The 25,038-nt window shown below is 44.0% G+C and overlaps 1 protein-coding gene across 8 annotated transcripts in view; it reads left to right on the top strand.

Moving 5' to 3' along the window:
• KCNMA1 (potassium calcium-activated channel subfamily M alpha 1) overlaps nucleotides 1–25,038 on the top strand; it is a 728,885-nt gene that overhangs the window by 642,310 nt on the left and 61,537 nt on the right. For all 8 annotated transcript variants that reach the window (XM_037056365.1, XM_037056367.1, XM_037056369.1 and 5 more), the window contains 3 exons: nucleotides 9,118–9,241; nucleotides 13,900–14,124; nucleotides 17,553–17,745. In XM_037056365.1, coding sequence (XP_036912260.1) covers nucleotides 9,118–9,241; nucleotides 13,900–14,124; nucleotides 17,553–17,745 — 542 coding nt within the window. The remainder of the gene's footprint in view (nucleotides 1–9,117; nucleotides 9,242–13,899; nucleotides 14,125–17,552; nucleotides 17,746–25,038) is intronic.

Raw genomic sequence — 25,038 nt, 5'->3', positions numbered from 1 at the left:
CAGAGTTACATAAGTACAGAGGTGTGAAGAGAAGGCCCAGCCCACCCCAGCCTCTGCCAAGGTCCTTTGGGTGCCAACCAGCCAGGATCTGCTGTGCATAGTGGACTGGAAGAGGGCTCTGCAGTCTTCCCAAGAAGTACACACAGCATTCTTGAGGACTGTAATCAGTCCACATTACACCCATTGCTCCGGGAGCTCAGGGAACCCAGAGTAAGGTTGAGATGCAGGGGCTGTGAGGATTTACACAGGATGTGGCAGGTAGACAGTTTGCCAAAGACACAACCCCCAGCTGGGCTAGCAAGGATAATTGACAATACCAAAAACAGAAAAATTAAACACTGTGAGCGGAGCTTCATGTCACGAGACTGAGAAAATATTTGACATTTGTTGTCTGAATGGGAGGAGAAACATGATTTGAGGAAAACAGATAATCCTCTTGGGCATTTACTGATCATTAAGTGAAATAAATTCATCTGCTTGTTAAGTCCCCTTCTCTCTCCTTTGGCTTTTGCATGGGGTCTTTTTGTTAGGACTGTCAGCTTAAAAGGTCCTAGTAATAGAAGATGGCAACCTGGCCTGAGCCCAGGCAGAGTGGGGGGCAGAAGGCTGCTCTCACAATTCCTTCCACTGGGCAGAATAAAGAAGGAAAGCACAGGCAGCTTAGCTAAGAACATTTACCTCCTAATGCACAGACAAATAGGGAATGACAGGCCCCATGGGACTGGAGAAGACAGAAATAGTGGGTCTCATCACACCAGGACTTGGGTGGACTTGACACTGTTTGGGGCTGTAGCGTGCTCAGCAGAGGGTCATTATCCTGTCCTCTGGCTTCCAGAGCATCTTGTACACTCTCCTCTAGGACTGAAAACCATGTCATTTCTCCCAGATGTCCCCCAAACATAAAAGCAGACATTTCCTTCTTCCTCTGAGAATGATGACTGCCTAACAACAAATGATGTATTAGGTGGCAGTAGTTCTTGACTATATTCCTGTTAGGCAGCTAAAGAAAAATGTAAAGGGTAGTTACAGAGAAGTGGAAAAAGACATTAGTGTTGGCATAATGGTGAAAGCCTGGCCTGAAGGTTTTTTTCAAGGCAACTCCATAGGTGGCCATTGGGTGGGAGAGGAGGGCAGTGACAATGGGCAGCCGTGTCTCAGGAGAGATGACTGAAGGATGAGCTAAGAGAGGAGCCAGAATCCCAAAGTTAGGACCCTCACAACACAGCATCAAATACTATTCACCCAGAAATAAAGTGCAGCCAGAATGAGGCACATCGTTTACAGTGCTGAAAACCCAATGTGAGCCCTCGTGAGGTGACCACCTGAGACCCTCTCCAGTCTGCTGTGGCCAGCACAGCCAGAGACCCCTTCGCATGGCCTGAGACTCATGAGCGTTGCACTCAAGGACTCAGTTACCAACTGCCATGCTGTCTTCTGTGGAGTGGGAGAGGAGAAGGGGAGCCAGGAGGGTAGAAAAGGAGAAGTATTGTGCTTTACCAGAACTAATACTTCGTTCGCTTTTTTGTGTGTATTTGCTGATTGGCTCATAGATAGAGAGGTCAGCAAGAGTCATTAGTGTGGTATCCTGGTTAGGAATCCCCATCAAGTGTTGACACAACCTTTCAAGTTCCGGAGAGTCACGGGGAAGGCAACCTGGGTGTGTTTGGGTCACTAGTCCTATCATTTGCCATTTGAATAGGAGCATCGGCACTAGGGTGAGGCATATGCAGCACCTCCTTAAATTTTGCACCCAGGCCCTCACTTGCTTCACTCTAGTGCTAGTCTTACTGAATAGAGCCATAGACTTCTAGTCTGTATTTCGCCAACACTTGCTGACTTTGGTAAGATTGATTCACCACATAGTTTCTCCATGTGGGCAAAACTCCATTGCACTTGTTCTCAAACTTTGCCTTATATTGGAATCATCTGAGCACCTTGTTGAACTGGAGCTTGATTCAGTAGGTCAGGGCTGGGCTGGAGAACGTGCGTTTCCCTCCAGCTCCCCAGGGCTGCCACTGCAGCTGAGGTGGGGAAGCACTTTGAGAACCACTGCTTGGACGTGTGAGGACAGTGTGAGCAGCATGGTGTGATGGGGGCCTCCTCTCGGAAGTGTTCATACTTGGCGTTGGAGTACTCAGTAGTTGCTTAATGAAGAACATTGGCCTTGACTACCCTGGGACATCAGACATGAGTCCTCCCTGCTGATCCGCTGCAGCCGCTGGCTCCAGGCACACTCCAGGCAGGCTGACTTGTTACAGACGTATTTCAGAGTCTCCCTTCAGATCACGATGCCCCACTTCAAGTACAGACAGTAAAGTAGAAAATAGTACAAGAGCCTTAGTTTTTCTCAGAAAGAACTGTCACAAGATATCAATGGTGAGTGGTCTCTCACTGGACACATTTTCTGATCTCCATAAAAGGTTGGATGAGTTTCCATTGACTTGTTGAAAAGTGTTCAGAGACTAGAAATCATTGATTAGCTCCTCATGTTAATTGGTTATTTATTGAACACCTACCGTGTCCTCTGGGGGGCCCTGGAGATACACTGAAGAGTGAAATAGGAGTTTCCTGCCCTCAAGAAGCTCACCAGCTAATAGGTGAGGCAGAGATGCACACATTACCTCTGAAAGAGGATCTCTCACTTTTGTAGGAGCTCCTGGAAGGAAGGGGAACACTAGGAGGGCAGCTTCAGGCAGAACATTTGAAGCGAACTCTGAGGCCTCAGAAACGTCCTGATAGCTGCTGGAGTGCCTGACATGATACCCACTCAATAAAACTAGTATTTGCCACAGGATGAAAAACCTGCAGGGAGATGAGAAATTTGCCCACAGTTTCCCAAGCCTGACAGTAATGATAGAAGGCATCTTATGTGATGAGAAATGAGGTCTTAAAAATTGAGTGAGGGAAAGGATATAATTTTAAAACAATTTTGTTAATTTTTTTCTTTCATAACTTTTTTGGGGGGGTTGGGTTCCTTATATTTTAATGTAAAATTTCTGAAGTCCAGCATTGAACCTACTACCACAGAAAAAACTGGGTTTTGTTTTATTTGCCTGCAAGGGGAACCCTGCTCTTTAAAATATAATAGCTTCCTCACAGCAGGTTTGCTAGAAAAGGGATTTGTGGTTTTGCTTGAGGCTGTTGTCTTCAAGGCAAGCTTTTTGTGTTTCTGCTGTAGCAGGGCATTTAGTTCACTTCCTGAGATTAATTGATGGCAAGTGGCATTCCTTGCTCTGCAAACCTTCAGAACAATAATCTCTTATTCTTTATTTGAAGTCAGGCATGCTTAATTTCTAGCTGTGGACTTTGGCGGTATCAGCTGAGATTCAAGAAGTATAGATATGAAAAATTTAACTCACTGGGGCTCCTTGTTTGGTGTAAAAATGTGGGTATTCCTAAAGGGAGCCTTCAGATACTCGGCCATGCAGAAGAAGCTCACCAAGCCCCAACTGGTGATTGAGGCTCTCCTGAGCACGCTGTCCTGACAGGGGCTTAAGGGGTCATTCTCCACTGGTTATTCACACAAGTGGTGCCCTTCATAAATTCTCATGATGCTGGTCTTTGTAGCTTAGGGCACAGTGTCTTGGGGCACTGCAAAGGAGAGTAAACAAGATCCAGCTGCCTCCTGCAAGTGGGAGGGCTTGGGCTGGGGGCCAGGCAGCACTGGTTTTCAGTCAGGAAAACCTCTCTGTCCCAAGCCTTGCCTCTCGGCTCACTAGCTGTGCCACCTTCACCGTGACACTTCTCCACTGTGTCCCAGGCATCCAAACATGTGTGACAGGACTTGACGTGTAGAATTCTCAAATTGAATCTATTAAGTCATGACAATGATTAGCACTCCCATTTTACAGATGAAGAAACTAAGGCAAAACACACTATAGCAAGTAGTAGAGGAGCCAAGACCTAACTAAACACAGACATTTTGGCTCTGGAGCCAGTATGCTGTATTGTCACTAAGGAAATAGGTGTTTTCCTGTCCTCCAGGATCTCTACCCCAAAAGCACTCTCTTTGGAGTCAGACTTTTGGTTCCACTGAACAAGTTAATTGGCGAGAGTCCAGGCGTCCTCTTTTGGTTGGGTTGGGCTGTCAGAGGTACTGATCCTCAAATGCAGGCATAAGTTAAAGACCACAGAGAAGTTCCCACTCAGGTAGGGTAGATCTAATTATGTATGTATGTTGGGAGTAGTGGGTTATGCTGGGGAGGAGAGGGACATTGGCTCACGCTCTCTCACTGAGATATTGTGTATTTCTGGTATATTTCCATTTGTAAACCGATGGCAGGATGCTCCTCTCCCTTAACTGAACAGATGAGACTAAGGTGCAAGAAGTGTTACAGGGACATCGATGAACTCATATTTGATACAATGCCTGTTTTTCTATAAACTGGATTATTGTATTGGTTTGGGGGGACTGTCCTAATAAAGTATCACAGGCTGGGTACCACAACAGAAACTTATTCTCTGACGGTTCTAAAGTCTGGAAGTCCTAGAGCTTGTTGGCTATGTTGGATCCTTCAGGCTATGACACAAAAACCTGCACCAAGCCTCTGTCCTCAGCTTATAGATGGCTGTCTTATTCCCGTGTTTTCACATAGTTTCCTTTTGTAGGTGTCTGTGTCCAAATTTCTTCTCCTTATAAGGATACCAGTTATGTTGAATCAGGGCCTACTCTGATAACCTCATTTTCATGTATTACCTCCTTAAAGAACCCATCTCAGAATGTGGTCACATTTTGTGGTACTAGGGATTAGGACTCTAACACACATATTTTGTGGGGGACACAAGTTAGCCCTTAACAACTATACAGCAACAGATACACCTCCCCGAATAGAATTCTAACACGACGCATATTGATTCGCTGAGTGGTAAGTGATGAATGAGTCATGAATTAATTCTGGTGGATTATAGGGGAGTTGGGATTATCTTGTGAGTTGAGAAAATACACGAATAATTGCGATGTGAAAAGCAGTATCTATTACTGGCCCTGGGTTCCAACTAAGGGGTCTTCGAGGAGTTGTCTGAGAGCCTGTGGAAGTCATTCTTTTCATCATTCTGTTAACTGATGTTGCCAGATGCTTTGTTCAGGGAGGCTTCTGTTGGTCCTCTTCCCCGTGTGCGCCAAACTACCCGATTCTCCTCCTGGTCCTGACCACAGCGATGTTGGTTGTGCTCGGTGGCAAATGCTTAGACTTGCTTCTATTACTATCAGTGTCCAAAACCTCAGTTTAGATATACAAGTTCCTGTGCACAGCTGGCTCTTCTCTCTTCACCCATGTCACACATCTCTCCACCGAATAAGCTGATTGAAGGCACTTGCAATCGCTACAGGAAAGACGTGGTAAAGAACTTCATCCTGTTCGGACCAAAGTGTCAGCTTGCTGTGCTGCTGGAATGAATAACATTCCCAGTTTCCTCCCAGACAGTGGGCTTCAGTGAATGAGGAACAGCTGTAGCTCCAATGCAACTCTAAAAGTTATCAGTCTCTCGTGCTTCTTACTGCCCATGCTTGCTCCAATGGCTTTTCTTCACTTGCTCAGCCCTTTGGCTTTTTGATGCCCAACAGTGGTTCGATATTTCTCGAATTCTTCTAGGCACCCGTTTCCCTAATAAGAGCACGCTGCTTCAAATCTTACAGGTCTTCTAGGTTTACCCAACATCTATGATAAAACACCCTTTATATCTCCAGCTCCTTTGTAATGTCAAATGATGAGAAATCCACTACCTTGGGAAACATGTCTTTTCATTTTTGAAAAAATTTCAATTTTTTATAGCCTTTATTTTCTGTTTTGTTTTGTGTTTGAAACTTGATGTGTATTCTGGTCTGCTCTCAGGCAGTCACACGCAGTCCGTGGAATCCATCTCCCATTTGACCGCCACTGCACACGTGAGGACAGGCAGTGTGTCTGGCCCGAGTCTTCTGTGCCCCAGGTCAGGTAGTACTGTAGCTGACACCTGCCCGCGTGGTTTTAGGTGCCATTCTCTGGCCCTTTTTGGGGGGGCCTCAGTTCTCTGAGAAGGTCCTAACGGTTGCTAATGGATTAAAAATGAATACATGCTGAGAGTCCTTTGTACCTTTCAGGGCCTAGATCAAATGTTACCTTCTCTGTGAGGTCTTCCTTGATCTTACTCAAATGCCAGACAATGAACAGCCTTGTTCTTAGTGTTCTTATACCATCCTGTTCAGTACTTTGCTGTAACACTTAGCACGGTGTGTCACAAATATTGATTGACATTTTCTCTCTCTGCTGTATTTTGACCTTGTCTTTGATGAGGGACTATATCTTGCTCATTATGGTATCTTCTGTTCCTGGCTCAGAATAGGGGATGTGTGTTTATTGGCTGCTTTGCTGATTCAAGAAACCACAGTTCAAATTCTGGATAACATGGCTGGGCAAAAAAGGAAGTACCTCTGTTCTGGGAGATTTTTAGTGGTTCTCAAATCAGACCCTTTGAGGAAAGTCCTGGATGTTTATACTGAAATGAGCTAGGCCGGACTGAAAGACTTGTGGGGAAGAGATGGTGCAGCCCGGCCCACTGCTGAGGCTCCCCCAGAGGTTCAGGATGCTCCAGCGCCAGTCACGGCTTGCAGCCCTAGTGTCAGGTTATACCTAGTGTCCCAAACCCTCACTCCAGTTAATGAGGCTGTCTTTTTCCCTCTCTTGAGTAACTGATCATCAGGATTGTTTTTTTTTCTAAAATGTACTTTTCTAAGATGAGGGTCAGAGGCCAGTGTTATCAAGGAATGATTTCTTCTTAGAAAGAGAAGGAACCAAAATGTATGTCCTCTTAGTGAAGACACATTGTCTGAAAGAGGTTTTGGTCAGCTTGCTATATCATTTGCTTGTTTGCTGATGTTACACAAACATTGTCCTGGGTATCTTTTAGTTCCTGAATGTGCTGGGGGCAGGCCTCCAACCTTCTTCAGATAATCCTCCTACTCCAACCAATAAGCACAGCTCTTTATCTTTTTTTAAAATGATTTCCTCTTTACTTTTTAATTTTTATTTTATTTTTTAAATATTTTATTTATTTATTTTTAGAGAGAGGGCAAGGGAAGGAGAAAGAGTGGAAGAGAAACATCAATGTGTGGTTGCCTCTCATGTGTCCCCTACTGGGGACCTGGCCTGTAACCCAGGCATGTGCCCTGACTGGGAATCGAACCAGCGACCCTTTGCTTCACAGACCCATGCTCAATCCACTGAGCTACACCAGCCAAAAGCTCTTTATCTTTTGGCCAACTTTATTAAGATCCTCTTGCAACTAAAATATGTTCTGTTAGGCTGTGAAGGGCTCATTCTATTCATTTTCTCAGGCCTCTTCTCTATGGTGGTCCTTATTCACCCACTTATCCCAGAGGGTAGATGGAGACCTATAAAACTGTTACCCATTCTTCAAGGACAAAAAATCCAAACTTTGCTCTTGCCCTAATCTGTGACTAGTTTTACCAGTCACTGTCTTTTTATTTTATCATTTTTGAGTGAGTTCACTGTGTGAAAGACAGCCTGGGAGTCTACAACGCCACAAGATTTCCCAACAATCCAGCTACTGTGGTGCATTTCCAAGGAGGGGATATTCTCCTGTAAGGCCCAATATGACAGTCGTGTTCGTTGAAGATAGCTTTGCAGGATTGCCTCACATGGTATTCACTATTTGGCATAGCTTGAAAGCAAATTCTCAGAAACAAATAAATACAGAGTTTTCCCAGCTAAAGTGGGGTGGGAGGCTTATGGGATGCATGGTGGATACCCTGAAAGCTTCATTCTAGGTCCATGGACCATGTGGGAGAGGCTACTGCTGCTCTCTCTGTGTTCTGAACATATAGGTGAGAAGTATTAGAAAAAATTCAGACAGAGAAACACCAAAAACTAAATAGAGGTCACCTTTGATGCTTAAAGTAGAATTATTAAAAAGTAAAATAACTTTACAATAAATATTTGGAATTTAAACCTACTTATATTTTCAATCTTGAAAATATAAATAGGTTTATGGACAGTATTATTCAGGAAAAATTGCTACACAGCACAGACAGGTAGCTATGCCTGGGATCTTGTTCTAGTTGCATGTGGTCCTTGTTGTAGAAGCCCGAATGACCTACCTCAAATTGAGGTACAGAATCACTGTTGGAGATAGAACCTCGACATAGATGTGGCCCAAGGTGTGAGGGTGTATTTCTTGTGCTATAAGCTTGTTAGACCTGATTGTATTGTAATGCTTATGGGTATTGGTGAGGCTCTGCCATTCCACAGGAGGGGAGGACTGGATATAAGCATCTTCCTTTTCCACTAGTAAACAAGGTAAGAGAGGGTGAGTGCAGCCTTAAGAATTCAAGACACGTTTATTAAGATGCATCTGAGCTTGAGGCTGTCCTGCAAGGAAAGCTGCATTCGGAGGTGAAGGTGGGGTAGGGGGCAGCATTGGTGGACAGTTCGTGCAAATGCAGTTGTCAAGGCGAGGAGAGAGGCGGTTGCTTAGTATTGAAATCATGTATTCCAGATGTGGGCATTTGGTAGTCAATCTGCTCTGAAGTGACATGCTGCTGAATCTTTAAAGGGCTTCAGCTGGGAAGAGCAAAATCTGATTGGGCAAATTGCTAAAATATTTAAAGTGCAGCCTGTTAAAGCTTTTACTGCGAAGAAAATCACGTCAGAAGTTGTAGTCAGAAAGAGCAAGTAATTGGCTTTCTATCCTCATGCCAGTCAGTCGGCATGAGACTGTATCCCTATTCCTTCCTCTTCATTGCCAATGCTAATAATAACCGTGTGTGTGTGGGGGGGGGGGGGCAAGGGGGGGATGCTGAGAGATTGTATAGCCGGAAAATGAGAGGGGGAAAAAGAGTGAGGTCTTCATAAAAAGGGAGATCAAATCCACAAAACAACGTGAAGGTCATTTTAGAAAAAGGGAAATAGGAGAGAATGGCATGATTATTACCTGACAAAGGTCACCTGTACTTCCAAGTGGTGGTGGTTTGGGGCAGTTGTCTTTCAAGCACAAGAATGGCCTTCGGTAACAACCACTTCCTCTGTGTGTTCACCTCCTCCGAGATGTAACTCAGGGGGCACTTTTCATTTATTATTTATCACATTTTCCACTTAGGTTTTCCTCTCCTTTTCTCCCCAGGCATGACCCCTTGTTGATTCCTGGCAATGATCAGATTGACAACATGGACTCCAACGTGAAGAAGTATGACTCTACTGGGATGTTTCACTGGTGCGCACCCAAGGAAATAGAGAAAGTCATCCTGGTGAGTGACAGACCGTGTAATCGATGCCATCCACTCAGGTCCCAAACTACGTTTGCTAGGAATGTGGTTTTCCAAACCAGATAGTGGTGTTATACAGTCCCAGGTCCTAATTACTTTTGTTCAAATTCAGAACACGTATTGAAGTAACTAGAACTCTCATCAGAACATGAACCAACAGTAGAATTTTCCATCTCTGAATATTTGTGGGTGCATTACCATAGGGTCACATGCTGTGCGAAAGGCATCAAGGGAGGCCGTAGGTGCTTTAACTTCTGTGGATATGGCTCCAGGGCTAGGGCCTGCCTGTGCCATTTAGTAGCTGCATGGCCTTGGGCAATGCACATGACCTTACACTTCAGTTCTCTTATTTGTAAGAAAATGAGATGAGAATGACCCTAACTCAGGGTTGTGGTGAAAATTAAAATCCAACTCTTGACTGAGTAAAATGTTTATTATCATAATTATTACTGGTAAATTTCATGAAGAAATCTGAACACTGCCTATATTATTATGTGTTTATAACATTATCTTGTAGTTGGCTAGATCATGGTTTTGCATATTTGTGATCCTTCTTCGCACAAAATGTAGACAGGCAAAGTGCTAATGATAACGATGGTGAAGCATGGGTCATCCCGGGAAGGCAGGAGCTCCTAGCCCTCTTTCTGGGTTGGCTCATCTCTGTAGCAGCCACGGGCTTCCCTAGTTTGTCTCAGGCACGTCAGCATAGATAACAATCCATTCCCCTCTGCAGACTTGCCTTATTCACAGCCTTAGGTTTTAATGCCTACATCAGCCTTCCCACAGCTGATTGTCTTGCTAATCCATAGAAAATGGATTAATAGTCAGAAAGGTCAGATGAAATGGTTCTTTCTCCCTTGTGCCTCTAATCCCCAGATTTCTGTGGCTCCCTTATAGGAGCCAGGAAAATCTGATCACTTCTGATGTCATGGCCACCCTTCCTAAAAAAGAACTGTGCCAGTTCCTCTAAGTGGCTTTGTGCTCCAATCCACTAGAATTTTTCCTGTATTTTATCTGAAGGAGTGTGTTATCTCAGTGTAATTGTAATGAAGTTTTACAAGCCAGTATACATTGTGTCATAGCATTGTGTTGGAGACTGTCTCAGAGGTGTGAACGTTGTAGACAAAAAGCACATACAGTCAGAATTCTCAGGAAACAGCCATTGTCCAACTTACCTGGAGTACACATGGTTCTTATGCATTTAGAGGTGCTTATGCATTTACACCTGGTGGTGTGCCCACTGCATTTTTGCTGTGGTGATCAAAACTCAGCCTCACGTTACCCATGTTACCCTTTGACCCATGGCAGGTTAAAGGCCGAGTGCCATATCTGGGATCCAGGGTTTTGGTCTTCTATCTTCATATATGCTGGGGTATTGTTGGCTATTTGCTCTGTTCCTCCATAGATCAGTCAGGTTTTTTTCCCATGTGTAGGGGAAAGTGGAATCCTCTCCCTCTGACCTCATTGCCATCTTCAGTCTCCCTGGGATCCAGGGTTTTAACAAATAACAGGCATCCAGTCAAAGTTCCCTACTATCATGAAAGAGTTCAGGGAGATTAGTTACTACTTTTCCCATCCTAAAAAACATCATTTGCCAAAATTTTATAACAATCTTTTGTGTTCTAGGCATGGCTGTAGTTGCTGGAGTAGATAGGGCCTCTGATCTCTGCTCTCACAGAGTTTGTCTTCTAGTGGGGGCTAAGGGAAGATCTCCAGGTGGACAAATGAATATGTAACATGTCAGACATTGATAAAGTGCTATGAAGAAAATAAAGCAAGGTCATGGTCTAGAAAGGAACAGGAGAATGCTATTTATTTATTTAATTCTCACCCAAGAAAAAAATCTACTCATCTTGGAGAGGGAGAGAAAGAAACATTGATTTGAGAGAGAAATATGGATTGGTTATCCCCCATAGGTGTCCTAATGGGGGACTAAATGAACAACCTAGGTGTGTGCCCTGACCAGGAATCAAATCCATGAACTTTTGGTGCACAGGACAATGCTCCAACCAAGTGAACCATGCCAGCCAGGGCTAGAGAGATGCCATTTAGACATTGTGGTCCAAGAGGCCTTCTGTAAAGTCACACTGGAGCAGAGATGAGAGTGCTCAAAAGATGCTCTGTAGCGTGGGTACCCTAACTGCTTTGGTTTAGGACACTAACAGCTTTAGGGGTTAGAGATTATGTGATGGCCTCAATGTGGAGGAAACGATCATCTAATTGAAGAGAAAATAAACAATACAACCATGAAACAATACATTTAACACTTCATGTTAAGAGGCACAAAGTAATAGTCACATCTAGGGGAGAAGACTGGCATGCACCTAAGTGGCCAGAAAGCCTTATTGGAGACAAACAAATTGTGCTCCAAAGGGTTCGAGGCCATTTAAGGCCCCGCTTGGGGTAGGCCTTGGAGCATGCGTGGGAGACACGGGACGCACGTGTGAGTAGTTTTCCTTGTGGGTCTTAAACCTGGCAGAATCAGATTCTCTAGGGCTGAGGTCCAGGAACTGTCATCTTTACAAGGTTCTCTAGGTAATCTGTGGTGGCTAATCTGAGGATTGGTGTCTTGGTCCCCATCTGTCAGCTTCTAGGGTCAGCATCTGTGCCTCTGCCTTCCCCTCGTCCCTATTCTAGATTCCTTGCCTCTCCTCTGGGTCCAGTTTGGATTCCTCAGGCTCATTGAAGGGAGCTAGCTGCCAGCTGACCTGTCCAATTCAAAATAATTAGGAGCCCCATCACATCACATTACAGACTAGTTGACCCTCTGTTGGTGGTACCTGGGCCCACATACTTCGTGCAGCCAAGATAACTAACTCCAGGTCTGCCACTCCACGAAATGGTGATATGGGTTGTGACTCCCTACTTGGTCTTCCTTGGTGTCAGTTTATAAAACATTGCTTACAGCCTGTGTCTGTGATGGTTCTGTGCCCTTTCAGAGGGAAACCAATAATGGTGACAGCCCCTGTTTTATTCTAATGCTCAGGGAGTAAAAGCTAGCTTATTCCTCTCTTTGGGGGTTACTGTAATAACCTGGCATTGTTGTGAATGGCAATATTGGCATTTAAACAATCAATACATGGGCCAATTCTAGATTTAAATGGAGCAGAGTTTTATATGTGCAGTGAACATTAATATGCCTCTCCAAAAGCACTGTAAGCCACACAGGGCTATCCAGGCATTCAGTGGGTGGACAGGGAGGAAGGAAGGCAAGAGGGGAGGTATTGGACCAGAAGGAGAGGCAGACAAAGGCCCACAGCTGGCCTTCTTGTGCTGTCCTCTCTACCAGCTCAGTGAGCAAAACCACCAGCAGTGGCTAACTTTTGCATTTCCTGGGAAGCTGGAGTCCACCTCTGCTGGGGTGATTTGATTCTTTCCTTTGTCTCCTTTGTAGACACAGGCCTAGGGCTGTGGAAAGACATGGGCTGTTGTTGCTCTTGCTGATCTTGCCCTAGGTCTTTTTCACATTTTTTTGAAACCTCTCTTTGGACACTTGTGCAGGTGAGCCACCCTGGGCGTGCTCCTGGAGACCCCAGGAGCTGGGGTCAGGGTAGCTGTGGAAAGGGGTCAGCACACTTCCTGTAAAGGATCACATGATACATTATTTAGGTTTTGCTGGGCATACTATCTCTGTCACAGCTAATCAACTCTGCTATTATAGGTAAAAGCAATCATAGGCAATACCTAAATGAATGAGATTGGCTGTTACAATGTAATTTTATTGGAATTTGAATATCTTATGATTTCCACATATTGTGAAATACTCTTTGTTTTTTTTCAACAATTTAAAAATGTATAAATCAATCTTAGCTCATCAGCCATGGCCGTATACAAACTTTGGTCTAAGGATCATAGTTTGCCAATGCCTGGTGTAGGATATCATGGTCTACCTACTGATGCAATGACTTACTTATTGCATTCTTACAGATGAATCTAGAACTCAAAACTCAAATTTCTTGAGCTGAAGCCAACATAAAATCTGATCAATCTATCCTCATCTCAGCAAGAGAGGCAGAAAACACAGTTCATTTTATAAACAATTTAATAGAAACTAAGTCTTCCTTTCCAAATAACATAAATATTGCTGTTCCCTCTGATTTTCCCTCTGAAAATTATAATGGAAGAAATCCTGCTCATATGCATATATGGCATATGTTTTAAATTTTTTAATTAAAAAAGGTAGTGATATGTATGAATATATGTTTCAATATATTTATTACACCAGTATAATATATGAGTATACACACATACTGTATTGTTCGGACTATAACATGCACCCCCCTCCCCCCCAATTTGGGAGGAATAATGGTTGTTAATGCTGCTGTTGAGTTCTGTTTACGTTTGTATTTGGTGAAATATGTTAGTTATGTTATAGATACTTTACCACATTTTTTGCTTCAAAAAATTTTTTTCCCTATTTTCCTCCTCCAAAACTTAAGTGTGTCGTAAGGTCCGAAAAATGCGGTGCTGCAATTGTTATTATATATAGTACTGTTGAAATAAATATAATAGCATATAATAGGACCTAGTAAACACTCAATAAATGTTTACTCGATCCTTCACACTCATGATTTTCTTAGTTCTAACCACAGCCCTGTGAGGTCGCCTCTCCAATGCTCACGCACTTCTCCCTGTTGCAGACGCGAAGTGAAGCAGCCATGACCGTCCTGAGTGGCCACGTAGTGGTCTGCATCTTTGGCGATGTCAGCTCAGCCCTGATTGGCCTCCGGAACCTGGTGATGCCACTCCGTGCCAGCAACTTTCATTACCATGAGCTCAAGCACATTGTGTTTGTGGGCTCCATTGAGTACCTCAAACGAGAATGGGAGACGCTTCATAACTTCCCCAAAGTGTCCATATTGCCTGTAAGTCCATGGTCATGTTATTGATGGATTTTTTCCCCATCCTTTCATTCACAAAAGAAAATCCCAGATGGATGTAATAGTTGTAGCTTTGATCATGCCTCCGCTTCTTTATCTGGTTGTGGGTCTGAGAACTCAGCCCTTCTCTGCGCTCCATCTAGGAATATCTAAACCCTGCAAACTTTATTAGAGGAATCTGCAGCTCCATTTAGTTGCTCATCAGACATGAAGTTTAGCTGGTATCAAATGTATTAACCACATCCATGTGTGAACACTCTCTTGCCTATCCAAACCCGGTGCCATGGGATGTTATGATGCTTAGAGCAGAATTTCCTCATGGGACTATTTATTTCATTTTACTTATGACACTATTGATGCTTGGGGAAATCTGGATTGAACCACATTCTGTTTTGAACTAAGTGTATCTAATAGGGCTCTTTGTTTACTTTTGCTGTAAAGAAGGGCGACCCCTTCTGCTGGTCAACCTTTGCCTCTCATTCATTTAGAAGCCCAGCAGTGTTTGTGTGGGTTTGTGTATGGGCCTGCAATGTGTGTGCCTGTGACATTATTCACTACAAAACACTGCTACACAAATCTAAAAGGAAGTAGTCCTCACACTACTGTCCAAGGTAGTGTGAAGACATGATATGCATGATCTGGAAGTCATGTAACTAACTACATCCTAATTATCGAGCAATATATTTGCCATAAATGTTCAAAAACTATATTGTACACATCAATACTTTATATAATTCTCTATGTCACAAATCCAGGCAACTATCACTCATTCTCTACATATTTTTCTTGGAAGTTCACATCCCTAAGACTGAGGAACATGAATTTGAAGCTACATTTCTAGAGGGCTGGATTTTTCCCCACGTATGGAGCTGAAATTCGCTATTTCTACTATCAGCTTTCAGAACCTCGGAAGTGGACAAAGTAGTGAAGTAATATAATTCATTAACAATACATAAGATTCTAGCTACAAGTAATACATATTAGTAGGTACCATTTATTCTTATGCATGCCTGACACAATAAGTGTTCAATAAATTTTTGAAGACTTGAGAAAAATGTAGACAGACAGACATCTCTTGGTTTCTGGGCCCAAAACTCACTGACTTAATAAACACATGTAATTAACAATTAACAATTTTTGTAGGCACCTACAAAAAACCAGATAGTCATATGCACTGAAGAATTTAAACAGATATATATGCCTTGCCATTTCAGACATCATCTATTTGACCTTGTTTTCCCATGATCATCTTCCTACGTGTGACCTTGCATTTAGTCACCTGGGAGCACGTGGACTGGGGTCTAAAAGTATTTTGTGAGGAGCTATTATTTTTCTGGGTTACATGAGTCTGTGCATATGTGTGATGTTTGGTGTGTGTGTGTTTCCTTCTGCATGCCCTTTTCATATCCACTCACATGCCTGCATTATATGAATGAGCTTTTATATTTGCAGGTCCCTTCCAAACACTCCAAAATTTAGCATACTCAAGTACAACTTATTTGTACAAAATGGGCCTTCTCTGTCTTCACATATTTTATTGTTTAAACAGTGCCTCACAGATAGGGCGAGCTCTGAGAAACGCAAGGTGTTTCTGTGTATGTCATTTAGAGTTCTTGAGTTTTGAAATCACGTGGATACAACTGTACAAGGATCGTCTTATATCACAATTACTGCTGGAGTCCCTACAAGATGAAAATTAAAAGAATATGGATGTAGGCAATTGAGGCTTATGCACTGTGCAATGATTCAGGAAGTTAGTCAAACTTATTTTGTGCCAAGAGATCCCAGGAAGAGAGGAGATTCTTCTCTTCCTCTCAAAAGATAATGCTTCAGAGTCTGGAACGAGTCACTTCTCAGCCCTGTGGTACTAAATGCCTCTTCCTCCTTCATTCCACTTTGTGGCAGTATTCCGGTGGCTGGGAATAGGCTCATGACTGCCACTGAGCCATAAAAGAGGGTCGATGGCCTCGACCTCTGCAGCAAATTGAACCTTCTCAAATCCCCTTTTCCAGGAAGGAGAACCACAGAAAGGTATCCACAGATGTAAGGCAGTAGGCAAACCCTCTCCCTCACAGTCAGTGAGGGGTGACCTCACCAAAGTGAAAGCTACTGGAGTCTCCACGCAGGCAAAGCAGAAGCTGGATTCAGGCTGGAGGACCAAGGAGGCAGGGGGCTGGACGCGAACTCCAAGGGATGTCCGTGCGGAGCTTGGCCGTGGGCTAGCCTGATGCGTTCTGCTGTGATGCCTCCTGAGGACACAGAGCATGTGGTGTATATGCCCCTCACCTCTAGGACGAACCCTCACACTTCACCTGTGGTTGCCTTCCTGGCCTCTTTGTCTTTACCTCCCTGATCTGTATTTTCCCCTCACTATTTTGTCCTTTTAGGATTTTTAAAAACCTGTTTACTGGCTCATTTACTTTTAATTACACCAGTAACATACAAACACATTCTGGTTACAAAACATTCAAACAATACAGAAGTATGTGAAGTCAGAACAAACTTTTTACTTTACCCCCACTCTTATTCTCTTCCCCTGAGGTGGTTACTGTTATGAGTTTAGTGTGATTTTTTTTTCTAACTTCCTCTCTGAGTGTACATACATTCATAAATACACTTATAAATATATAGTTTCATTTTAAAGAGTCTTCCAAGGTAACGCTTGCACCGAGAGCTGTTTCAGTCCCTTTACCGGCTGCGTAGACTCCCATTGTATATATGTCCCATAGTGTATTTAAGCACTCCTATGTTGTTGGACAATTAGGCGATTTCCTTATTTTTTTTTCCTTACTGAAAATATGCAGTAAAATTATATGACCTGAAGCTTAATTCCTTTCCATCTCCCCTCTGCAAGATGCACATTAGTTCCACTCCCACCCACATCCTCCAAGTGGAGCAGGGTTGCAGCCCCACCTCATCACACCACACTCACTGCTGTTTCCGCTTAGCTGCCTTGGAAATTCGACTTGAAGCTGCTGTCTTTTGCTTGAGACAGAAGTGACCTGCTAGTAAATAAACAGGCATTTGAAACCCACCCCCTCGTTATGTTCTGAAAGCCAGAGGTTGCCACAGGACAGTTACTTAAATCAAGACAATTTCCAGGCAGGAAGAAGATGTAGAACCCTGGCATTATTCCTCTCCCTCGTTTGTTAGTAATAGCTTGATTGAGTATTGAGAGCAAGCCTAAAATGCTGCCATCAGCACCGACTACCCTTTAGATTAGCACACAGCTCCTATTCCCTTGAATGTAGTTAGGCCAGCTTAATGTCAAGGCATAAAAAAGATACTTGTTAAAAAATTTCCCAAAGCTCCAGCACAATCTTTAATTTGTTTTTATTTTTTTTCCTCCTTCCCTCTAGTTCCTCAGTCTCACTTTTGTGTCTCCTTTATTTTTTCTTTCCTCCCTGCTGAAGGGTACGCCATTAAGTCGGGCTGATTTAAGGGCCGTCAACATCAACCTCTGTGACATGTGCGTTATCCTGTCAGCCAATCAGAATAATATTGATGATACTTCGCTGCAGGACAAGGAATGCATCTTGGCGTCACTCAACATCAAATCTATGCAGTTTGATGACAGCATCGGGGTCTTGCAGGCCAATTCCCAAGGTAAGGACAGCCTGTAATACTCCTCTCCTGTGCCTACAGGGGACAGGGACTGGCAAGAGGGATATCCTTCACTCAGTCATTCAAAGGGGCTCGCATCATCCTGCCTGGCAGTGGAACTTGTGGTCATTGTGATGGCATTCAAAGGGGCACCTGCTGCCTCTTCTCACCGTCCCAGGGTGCAGGCTTGAAGACGCACATTCGGAACAGGCTGCCTTCCCAGGCAGTAAACCAGCCTTTCCATTGCTCAGCCTTTTTCAAACAGTGGCTTTATAACCAGGGTCACCAGTTAAATGTCAGGGCACTGAAAAGATGCTGGCTGAACAATTCCCAATGTTTCTCCCCAAAATGTATCTTTGCCATTGACCTGTTCTAGCCTTGCTATTGTTGTAGCTTCATGGGTGTTTTAAGCTTAAATTATTATATGCTGGCCAAGGGATGGTGACCCCTGGAGAAAGGAGACTATGTGGGCACTAAAAGTCATTTAGCAAGAGGTGGTGCTCGTCAGCCCACCCATTCTCTGTAAGAGGCAGCGCTAAATGACACGTATCCGCCATCTCTGCTCTGCCCCAGTCATCCCTGTTATTTTCTCCAGGATCTTGGGCAGATAGCTACATGTAAAGATGTCATCTAGGAGTCTCAGAGAGACAGCATGGGAAAACCCCCTTGACAATCAGCCTCACTAATCAGGGCCTTAGCAGGATTGGATGTGAGGCATTTTCCTCCAAAACACATCTCTATGTAGGCATGAACTCACTGTGGGATTGTTGTCCTGTCTGGCCTTTGGGAGGGATGGCATTCCAGGACCAAGGGGAGAGGGAGCACAGCCCATGAGAACTGTAGCTGCTGGAACATAAATACCATCATACTGATGGGATAAAGCTTGGCTTCCTGCCGTCTAGACCTGTGTGCTAGGTTATCTTTTGTCAACTCAGTATCACCACCATCTCCCTTTAACATCTGCTTAACATTGCTGCAAAGCTGGGAACAATAGTCCCTAGAATCCTTTTCCCTGCATGGTTCTGGGCTGGGGTCTGCCAGTGAGAGGGGCCCTGGGAGAAATCTGGAAACTGGAAGAGAAAAGATGGCAGTTGCCACTAGATCCTGAGCAGATGTGAGTTTCAAAGCAGGTCTTGGAGCCTTCTAAGAACTGGTGCCTTTGGTGCTGGGGATTGAGAGAAAGGAGTGTGGGCTTCTCTGGGGGTCTGAGATTCATAGCATCTTAGGCTGAAGCTCAGGAGAACCTTCCATTTGGTGTTGCAAGTGAAATGGCTAACAGGGGTCTATTGGACTTGCTCCTACAGCCTTTCCAATGGTTGTGTCAGCTTCTTCATCCTTGGAATAGAAAGGCTTCTGTTCTTAACATAACCCTGCTGGATACAGCCAGAGGCCCAGTTTTGACCTCTCCGCTCCATCATCCTCTGCCTCTCCTGCAAATTGAAATCCTGGTATCCACTTCTTATCTGGATCCACGGGCAGAGAAACATGTCAAAGCTCCAAGGGACAGCTCTTAGTCACCCAGTTGCATACTGAGAGGCAGGGGGCAGAGGTGTCAAAGGATGTGAGGAGAGAGTAAGCTGGCCTTCTAGAAGGTAGAAGAAGAAAGCTAGAGTTTAGTTTTGCCTTTAAGTGTTTGTTCTTTAATGTGGGTCTTCCCATTTCAAAATGGGCATCACCAGGACCTTGTTAGAAATGCAGACTCTCATGCCCACCCAGACCTACTGGGTCGGAAGCTGAATTCTAACAAGCTCCCCAGGTGCGCACAGTTTTAAAGTATAATAAGCTATCTTTAGGCTAACAAAACCAGGTCCAGTAAACGTGTTGACCAACCCATTCATACTCGCCTCTTCTCCAGGCAGGAACCAGCAAGGAGGGTGGGAAGAAGTGGGAAGAAGTTGAAAAGAACTGAACTAACTCCCTGTGGGTTGAGATGGGATTGAACAAGAGGGACAGGAAAACACCCTCTTTCCCAGCGTACCTATTTCCATCCAATTCAAAACTTGTGATTTTAGAGGTCCATGAATCAAAATCTTAATGTATAATTTAGTTACATAGTTGAACAGAAGAGGTTTGAACTACACGGGTTCACTTATATGTGAATTTTTAAAAATACCTGTATAGTACTATAAATGTATTTTCCTTATGATTTTTATTAATAACATTTTTTCTCTGGCTCATTTTATTTTAAGAATACAGTATATAATATACATAACATGCATAATATGTTTTTTAAAAATATATTTTATTGATTATACCATTACAGTTGCTCTATTCCCCCCCTTCATTCCCCTCCACCCACACACTCCCTCCCCCACCATTCTCCCCCCCCCTTAGTTTATAACCACGTGTCTCAGTTCTTTAGATTCTATATTTCATAATATGTTTTAATTGACTGTTCATGCTACGGGTGAGGCTTCCAGTCAATACTGGACTATTAATAGTTAGGTTAGGGGGAAGTCAATAGTTATATGTAGCTTTGGCAGGGTGGCTCAGTTGATTGGAGCATCATTCCATGCACCAAAAGGTTGTGGGTTTGATTCCCAGTCAGGGTACGTACCTACCTAGGTCACAGGTTTGATCCCCAGTCACAGTGCGTACAGGAGGCACCAATGTTTCCCTCTCACATTGGTGTTTCTCTCTCTCTTTCTCACCCCACTCCTCTAAAAATAATGAAACATATTCTTGGGAGAGGATTAGAAAGTTATGTGTGGATTTTCAACTGCATGGGAGGTCAGCATCCCTAACCCCTGCATTGTTCAAGGTTCAACTGCATATATGTTTCACATGGGTGTTCCAACATGGGAGCTCTTGTCAGCCGTATCACAGCCTCTTAGATCCTCGCTGGTCGCCAGACTGGTAAAAATACCCCCTCGGCTTCTCAGATATTCACCCAAAGCTCAAAACCTTCTTTACAGTTTTTAGCACAGAAGTAAGTGAGAAAAATAGGTTTTAGTGGGAGATAAGGAAGAAACCGAGGGAGAGTTCGTTTTTCGCATAAGAACAAGAGAGAGGGAACTCCTTTTGTAGAGGTGCGCACACACGGACACAGATGAGGCAGAGGATGTGCTCTATGCTGATTTTCTTAGTTTCTTGGTTGGAAATAGAGTGGAGCATGTGCTACCAATAACCCGCAAGCAGTCTGCTCTGCTCTCAGTGAGAGTCTGTGGGAGCTGTAGGCCCACCGAGACCATATTTCCCTCCTTTTCTTGCTGTGTCTGCTCTTCTCTTGTCCTTGGTCTCTAACACTGTTCTCTGGTGACACTCTGACCTTCCAAAAGTCAGTGGCTTGGCAGTCGTCATCAATATGGGAAGTGACCCCATCGCAGATGGGCGAGCTCCCTAAGTTCACCTTTGGCTGATCCCTGTGCAGCCCAGTCCTTCGGTTCATCCCAGCCTGTGCGTCAGGTGGATGAGTTGAGTTTCTCTGACACTCTTACTCCCTGAGACCCTTTTGACCAACTGGAGGGCTCACTGAACTCAGATACTTTCATTACCCTTCACCTGGGTATTTGGCGTACTTCAACTGGATTGGAATTACAAAGTATAAAATGGATTTCATGTTACTCTAAGTGATAGCAATATAGATTCCTGCCCACCAATTGTACTCACTGTTTATTCTGTAGTCCTTGTGAAACCCCATAGTTCATTTTGTTCTGAGAGCTACATTCTCTCTAGCAGGACAGAAATGTGGATGCAGACAGATGTGTGTGCTCATGGACCAGCTTATTCATGCATCCTTATGGAAAGCTTTTCTACCATGATACAATGTAACACAAAAAATGTGTCTTCACATTGCAAAGGTAGAGACCTCATTGGGATTTGTGTTCAAATGCTTGATGCTGTATGTTACTTGATTTCCTGACTAACAAAACTTACCCTCTTCCCTTTCACATTCCCTTTGGTGTCACTATTCTAGTCCACATAGTGTGAGAACTGACCCAGCCTAGGGATTCTGGACCATACACTTTTTAAAATGATCTGAGATGTGATGGCTGGTTGTCAAAAACAATTATAGAGTGAGGTGGCATACCCCATGCGGATGGTATATCCAATGTGACAGTTGGGTCTGTGAGACGCAGTTTTAATATACAGTAGGCAGGACTGCAGTGACAATTATATAAAGCAGGTGAAGCCGCTTCTCGCTGGTCAGCAAACAGCAGCTGAGAACCACTTTATAGCTCTTTACCAGCAACTAAGTGCCTTTATTTACAGAGCTCCTGTCACTTCCCTTTGGCTGGAGAGCTGGTGTATTATTTAGCACACATTTATCTGGGGAAAACATTTCAATTTAAATCAGCTGGTACAACAGTGGCTCTTGCCAGACCATTTCCCTGTGGTTCTAAAAGATAGGAGTTGAGTCTGATCTTGGAAGGGAGGGTGAGCCCCGGAGGAAGGTCCATTCTCAGAGAGCTGCTTGAGTCAGTAGCTGAAAGAGGGAACATATTGAGTCTCCCATCATGCTTTCATATCATTGTAAAATTAGCATTTTGCAGCTTCTTTCTGCTTAACCTTAACTCTTAAGGGAAAGAAAGAGGAAGAAATGAATGCTCACTATGTGTCAAGCATTATAAAAGCTCAGGAGACAAAGATGGCATGGATTCAACCATTCACTGCCTTTGGGGGGCTCAGGTGAGTGGAGGAGGCACCCCCATAAACAGGTATAGTCCAATGAGACTAGAAATACCAGGCTAGAAATACAGGAGCTCAGAGGGCTCCTTGTTTGATATATTTCAAGGATTTGAGAAGACTTCTGAGAAAAACTGAGGCTTTTTGATAAGTTGAATACGTGTGGCTATGGAGCACTTGAAATGCAGCTAGTTTGTTTTAATAAACTTGAATTTAAATAGTGACATTAGGCTTGTAGCTACCTTGTTGGACATTGCAGATCTAGAGCATAGGCTTGCTGCTTTGCTAAGAGTGTCAATTTATAGGAATATGAGGATTACATTCATCTTTTAAAAAGATAACGGGCAAAAATACGAGCATGGGTTAGAGATGGAGAGAGATGGTGGCATGAGCTGTGTAAGAAAATAGCTATGAACTAGAGGGGTGGGATGATGGTGCAGCTCTAGTGTCAGTAGGGAGGGCAAGACAGTGATCGAGGTGGAACTGAGATAGAAAAGATAGGCACTGCCCTGGCTGGTGTAGCTCAGTGGATTGAGCATGGGCCTGTGAACCACACGATCGCGGTTCAATTCCCAGTCAGGGCACATGCCTGGGTTGCAGGCCAGTTCCCAGCAGAGGACTCACGAGAGGCAAGCATACATTGATATTTCTCTCCTTCACTCCTTCACTTCCTCTCTAAAGATAAATAAATAAAATGTTTAAAAAAAAAAAAGAAAAGATAGGCACTAATGACCAGGTAGACGGTAAGGAGGTAGGGATGAGCAAGGGTGGGATATTAGGAATAGGTTTGCTTTAAGGTTGGCTATGGCATAGAGGTAAAAGTAATTAAGTAAGCAGAGAACCTAGAAAGAGAAACAGGGTGGGGGAAGAAGGTAAAGAATTTGGTCCTGGTCCATTTGAGTTAGAAGTATCTATTGACTGTCCAACAAAAAAATTAGAACATGAGACTATAAAGATAAAATTAGTTTTGAAGACTTTGGTGATGGACAGTGAAGAGGCCTTGGGGGTAGATATTTCCCAGGGAGGTAGACCAAGTCATTAACCAGGGACAAACATGGAACCCCAGGAAACATCAACGTGGAAGGGACAAATAGGGGAGAGAATCCAGTGAAAGGGGCTAGGGGTAAAGATTTAGAGGAGTGTTAAAGTGCATGGCATAAAAGGTAAAGAAGAAAATTGGCTAAATTCCCGATTAGCAATCTAGAATGTTTCTCACTATGTGTGGTTTTTTTGAGTAGGCTGTGGGTCCTTTAAGAAGCGAGGGCTTCTCTTCGTCTTGTTCATCTTCAGGTCCCTGCTCCCTCTGGCACAGTACCTGGCAGAGGTAGCATGCAGTAAGAATTTGTTGGGCTGCACTGATTTGAAAAGAAATGGTGTTTAGCACTCTCAGACACTGTAGGAATGTGCAGTCAGTGAGGGCTGGCCTAAAAGAGGCAATGGTGCACTTGACCCTCAGGAAGCTGTTGACCTTAGCAAGAACAGGCGAGTAGCCTGTTGCCAGTAGAAGCCAGCATTCAGCAGGGGTCTGAAGGGTCATTCAGATAAGGTGAGAATTGGAGACTATAGATGGCTTTTTAAGTGCTGATGGAGAGAGAAATAGGACATTTCAGAAGCTCGTGTCAGAGAAAAGATTTCTCTTTGTTTTTAGAATGGGGAGAAACATAGCATATTTTTTGGCTGCAGTAGACTGAAGTGAGTTAATTCCCAAAGAGGGAAAGTTTGAAGCTCTGGGAGGGAGTTGCTAAATGACAGAGAGAGGGACAGAGAGAGGCAGGAGAGGATGATGAGGCCTACAAAAGGAGGCAGCTGGATGGGACAGGTGGAATGAGAGGAGGTCCAGTCTTCTGGTTTCTCCATGGAATAGCCACTTCAGTTTCCCTTGAGGAGTTAAGGGAGTGGGGCAGCTGAAACAGGGAACTGATGGGGATAAAGGTTGGGAGCAGTCATCATGGGGAACATGTCAGAGAGAAAACTGGAGGCAGGTGACAGTTCAGTGAGCATCGGTGAGGACCAGCTGAGGTTGGAACGGTAAAGGCGTGATTTTCTGTGCAGTGCTTGGCAGAAAGAGCAGAGAAAGGAGAAATTCGCTCTTGCTTAGGATGGAGGTTCAGAGGAGGCAACAGATTTCACAGTGCTGGTAAGAGAATGTTAAAATGAGTGGCCCCTGGACCAAGATGGTAGAGGGAGAACTCAAACCGAACTCACAGGCCAAAAATGAAGCAAGAAATAACCCATGTGAGGTCAAAGAACAGGGTTGCAGGGTCAGGGAGTGGGAGGGCTGAAGGGCGGGAGGTGTGAGAGAGGAGCATGATGGCCTCGGAGGATGAAATACTCATGCAGAGCTGGAGCAGAGCTTGGTGATATTACACTGAAAAGAGTTCCTCCCCCATGAAAACTCTGAGCCCTAAGCAGAGCCCGTCTGAACATCACAAGTGCCACCACCACCAACTGCAGTAACAACACATCCTGGATGTTTGCTGCTATGATGTTGTAGACATTTTGGCAACCAAGACATCAAGCATTTCCTAGGTCATTAAATTTCACACTTGGCTCATTGCAATCACCTGAGAAATCTTTAAAAATACTGATGCCTGGGTTGCATGCACCTCAGCAATGGTCTTTTCATTGACCTGGGTACAACCTGGACATTGGGAGTCTTTGAGCTCCGAG

Source organism: Sturnira hondurensis, unplaced genomic scaffold (assembly GCF_014824575.4).
Source record: "Sturnira hondurensis isolate 20B ecotype Veracruz unplaced genomic scaffold, ASM1482457v3 Scaffold0008916, whole genome shotgun sequence".
Taxonomy (NCBI): Eukaryota; Metazoa; Chordata; class Mammalia; order Chiroptera; family Phyllostomidae; genus Sturnira; species Sturnira hondurensis.
Note: the sequence above shows the minus strand (reverse complement) of the source record. Positions and strands in the feature narration are given on the sequence as shown.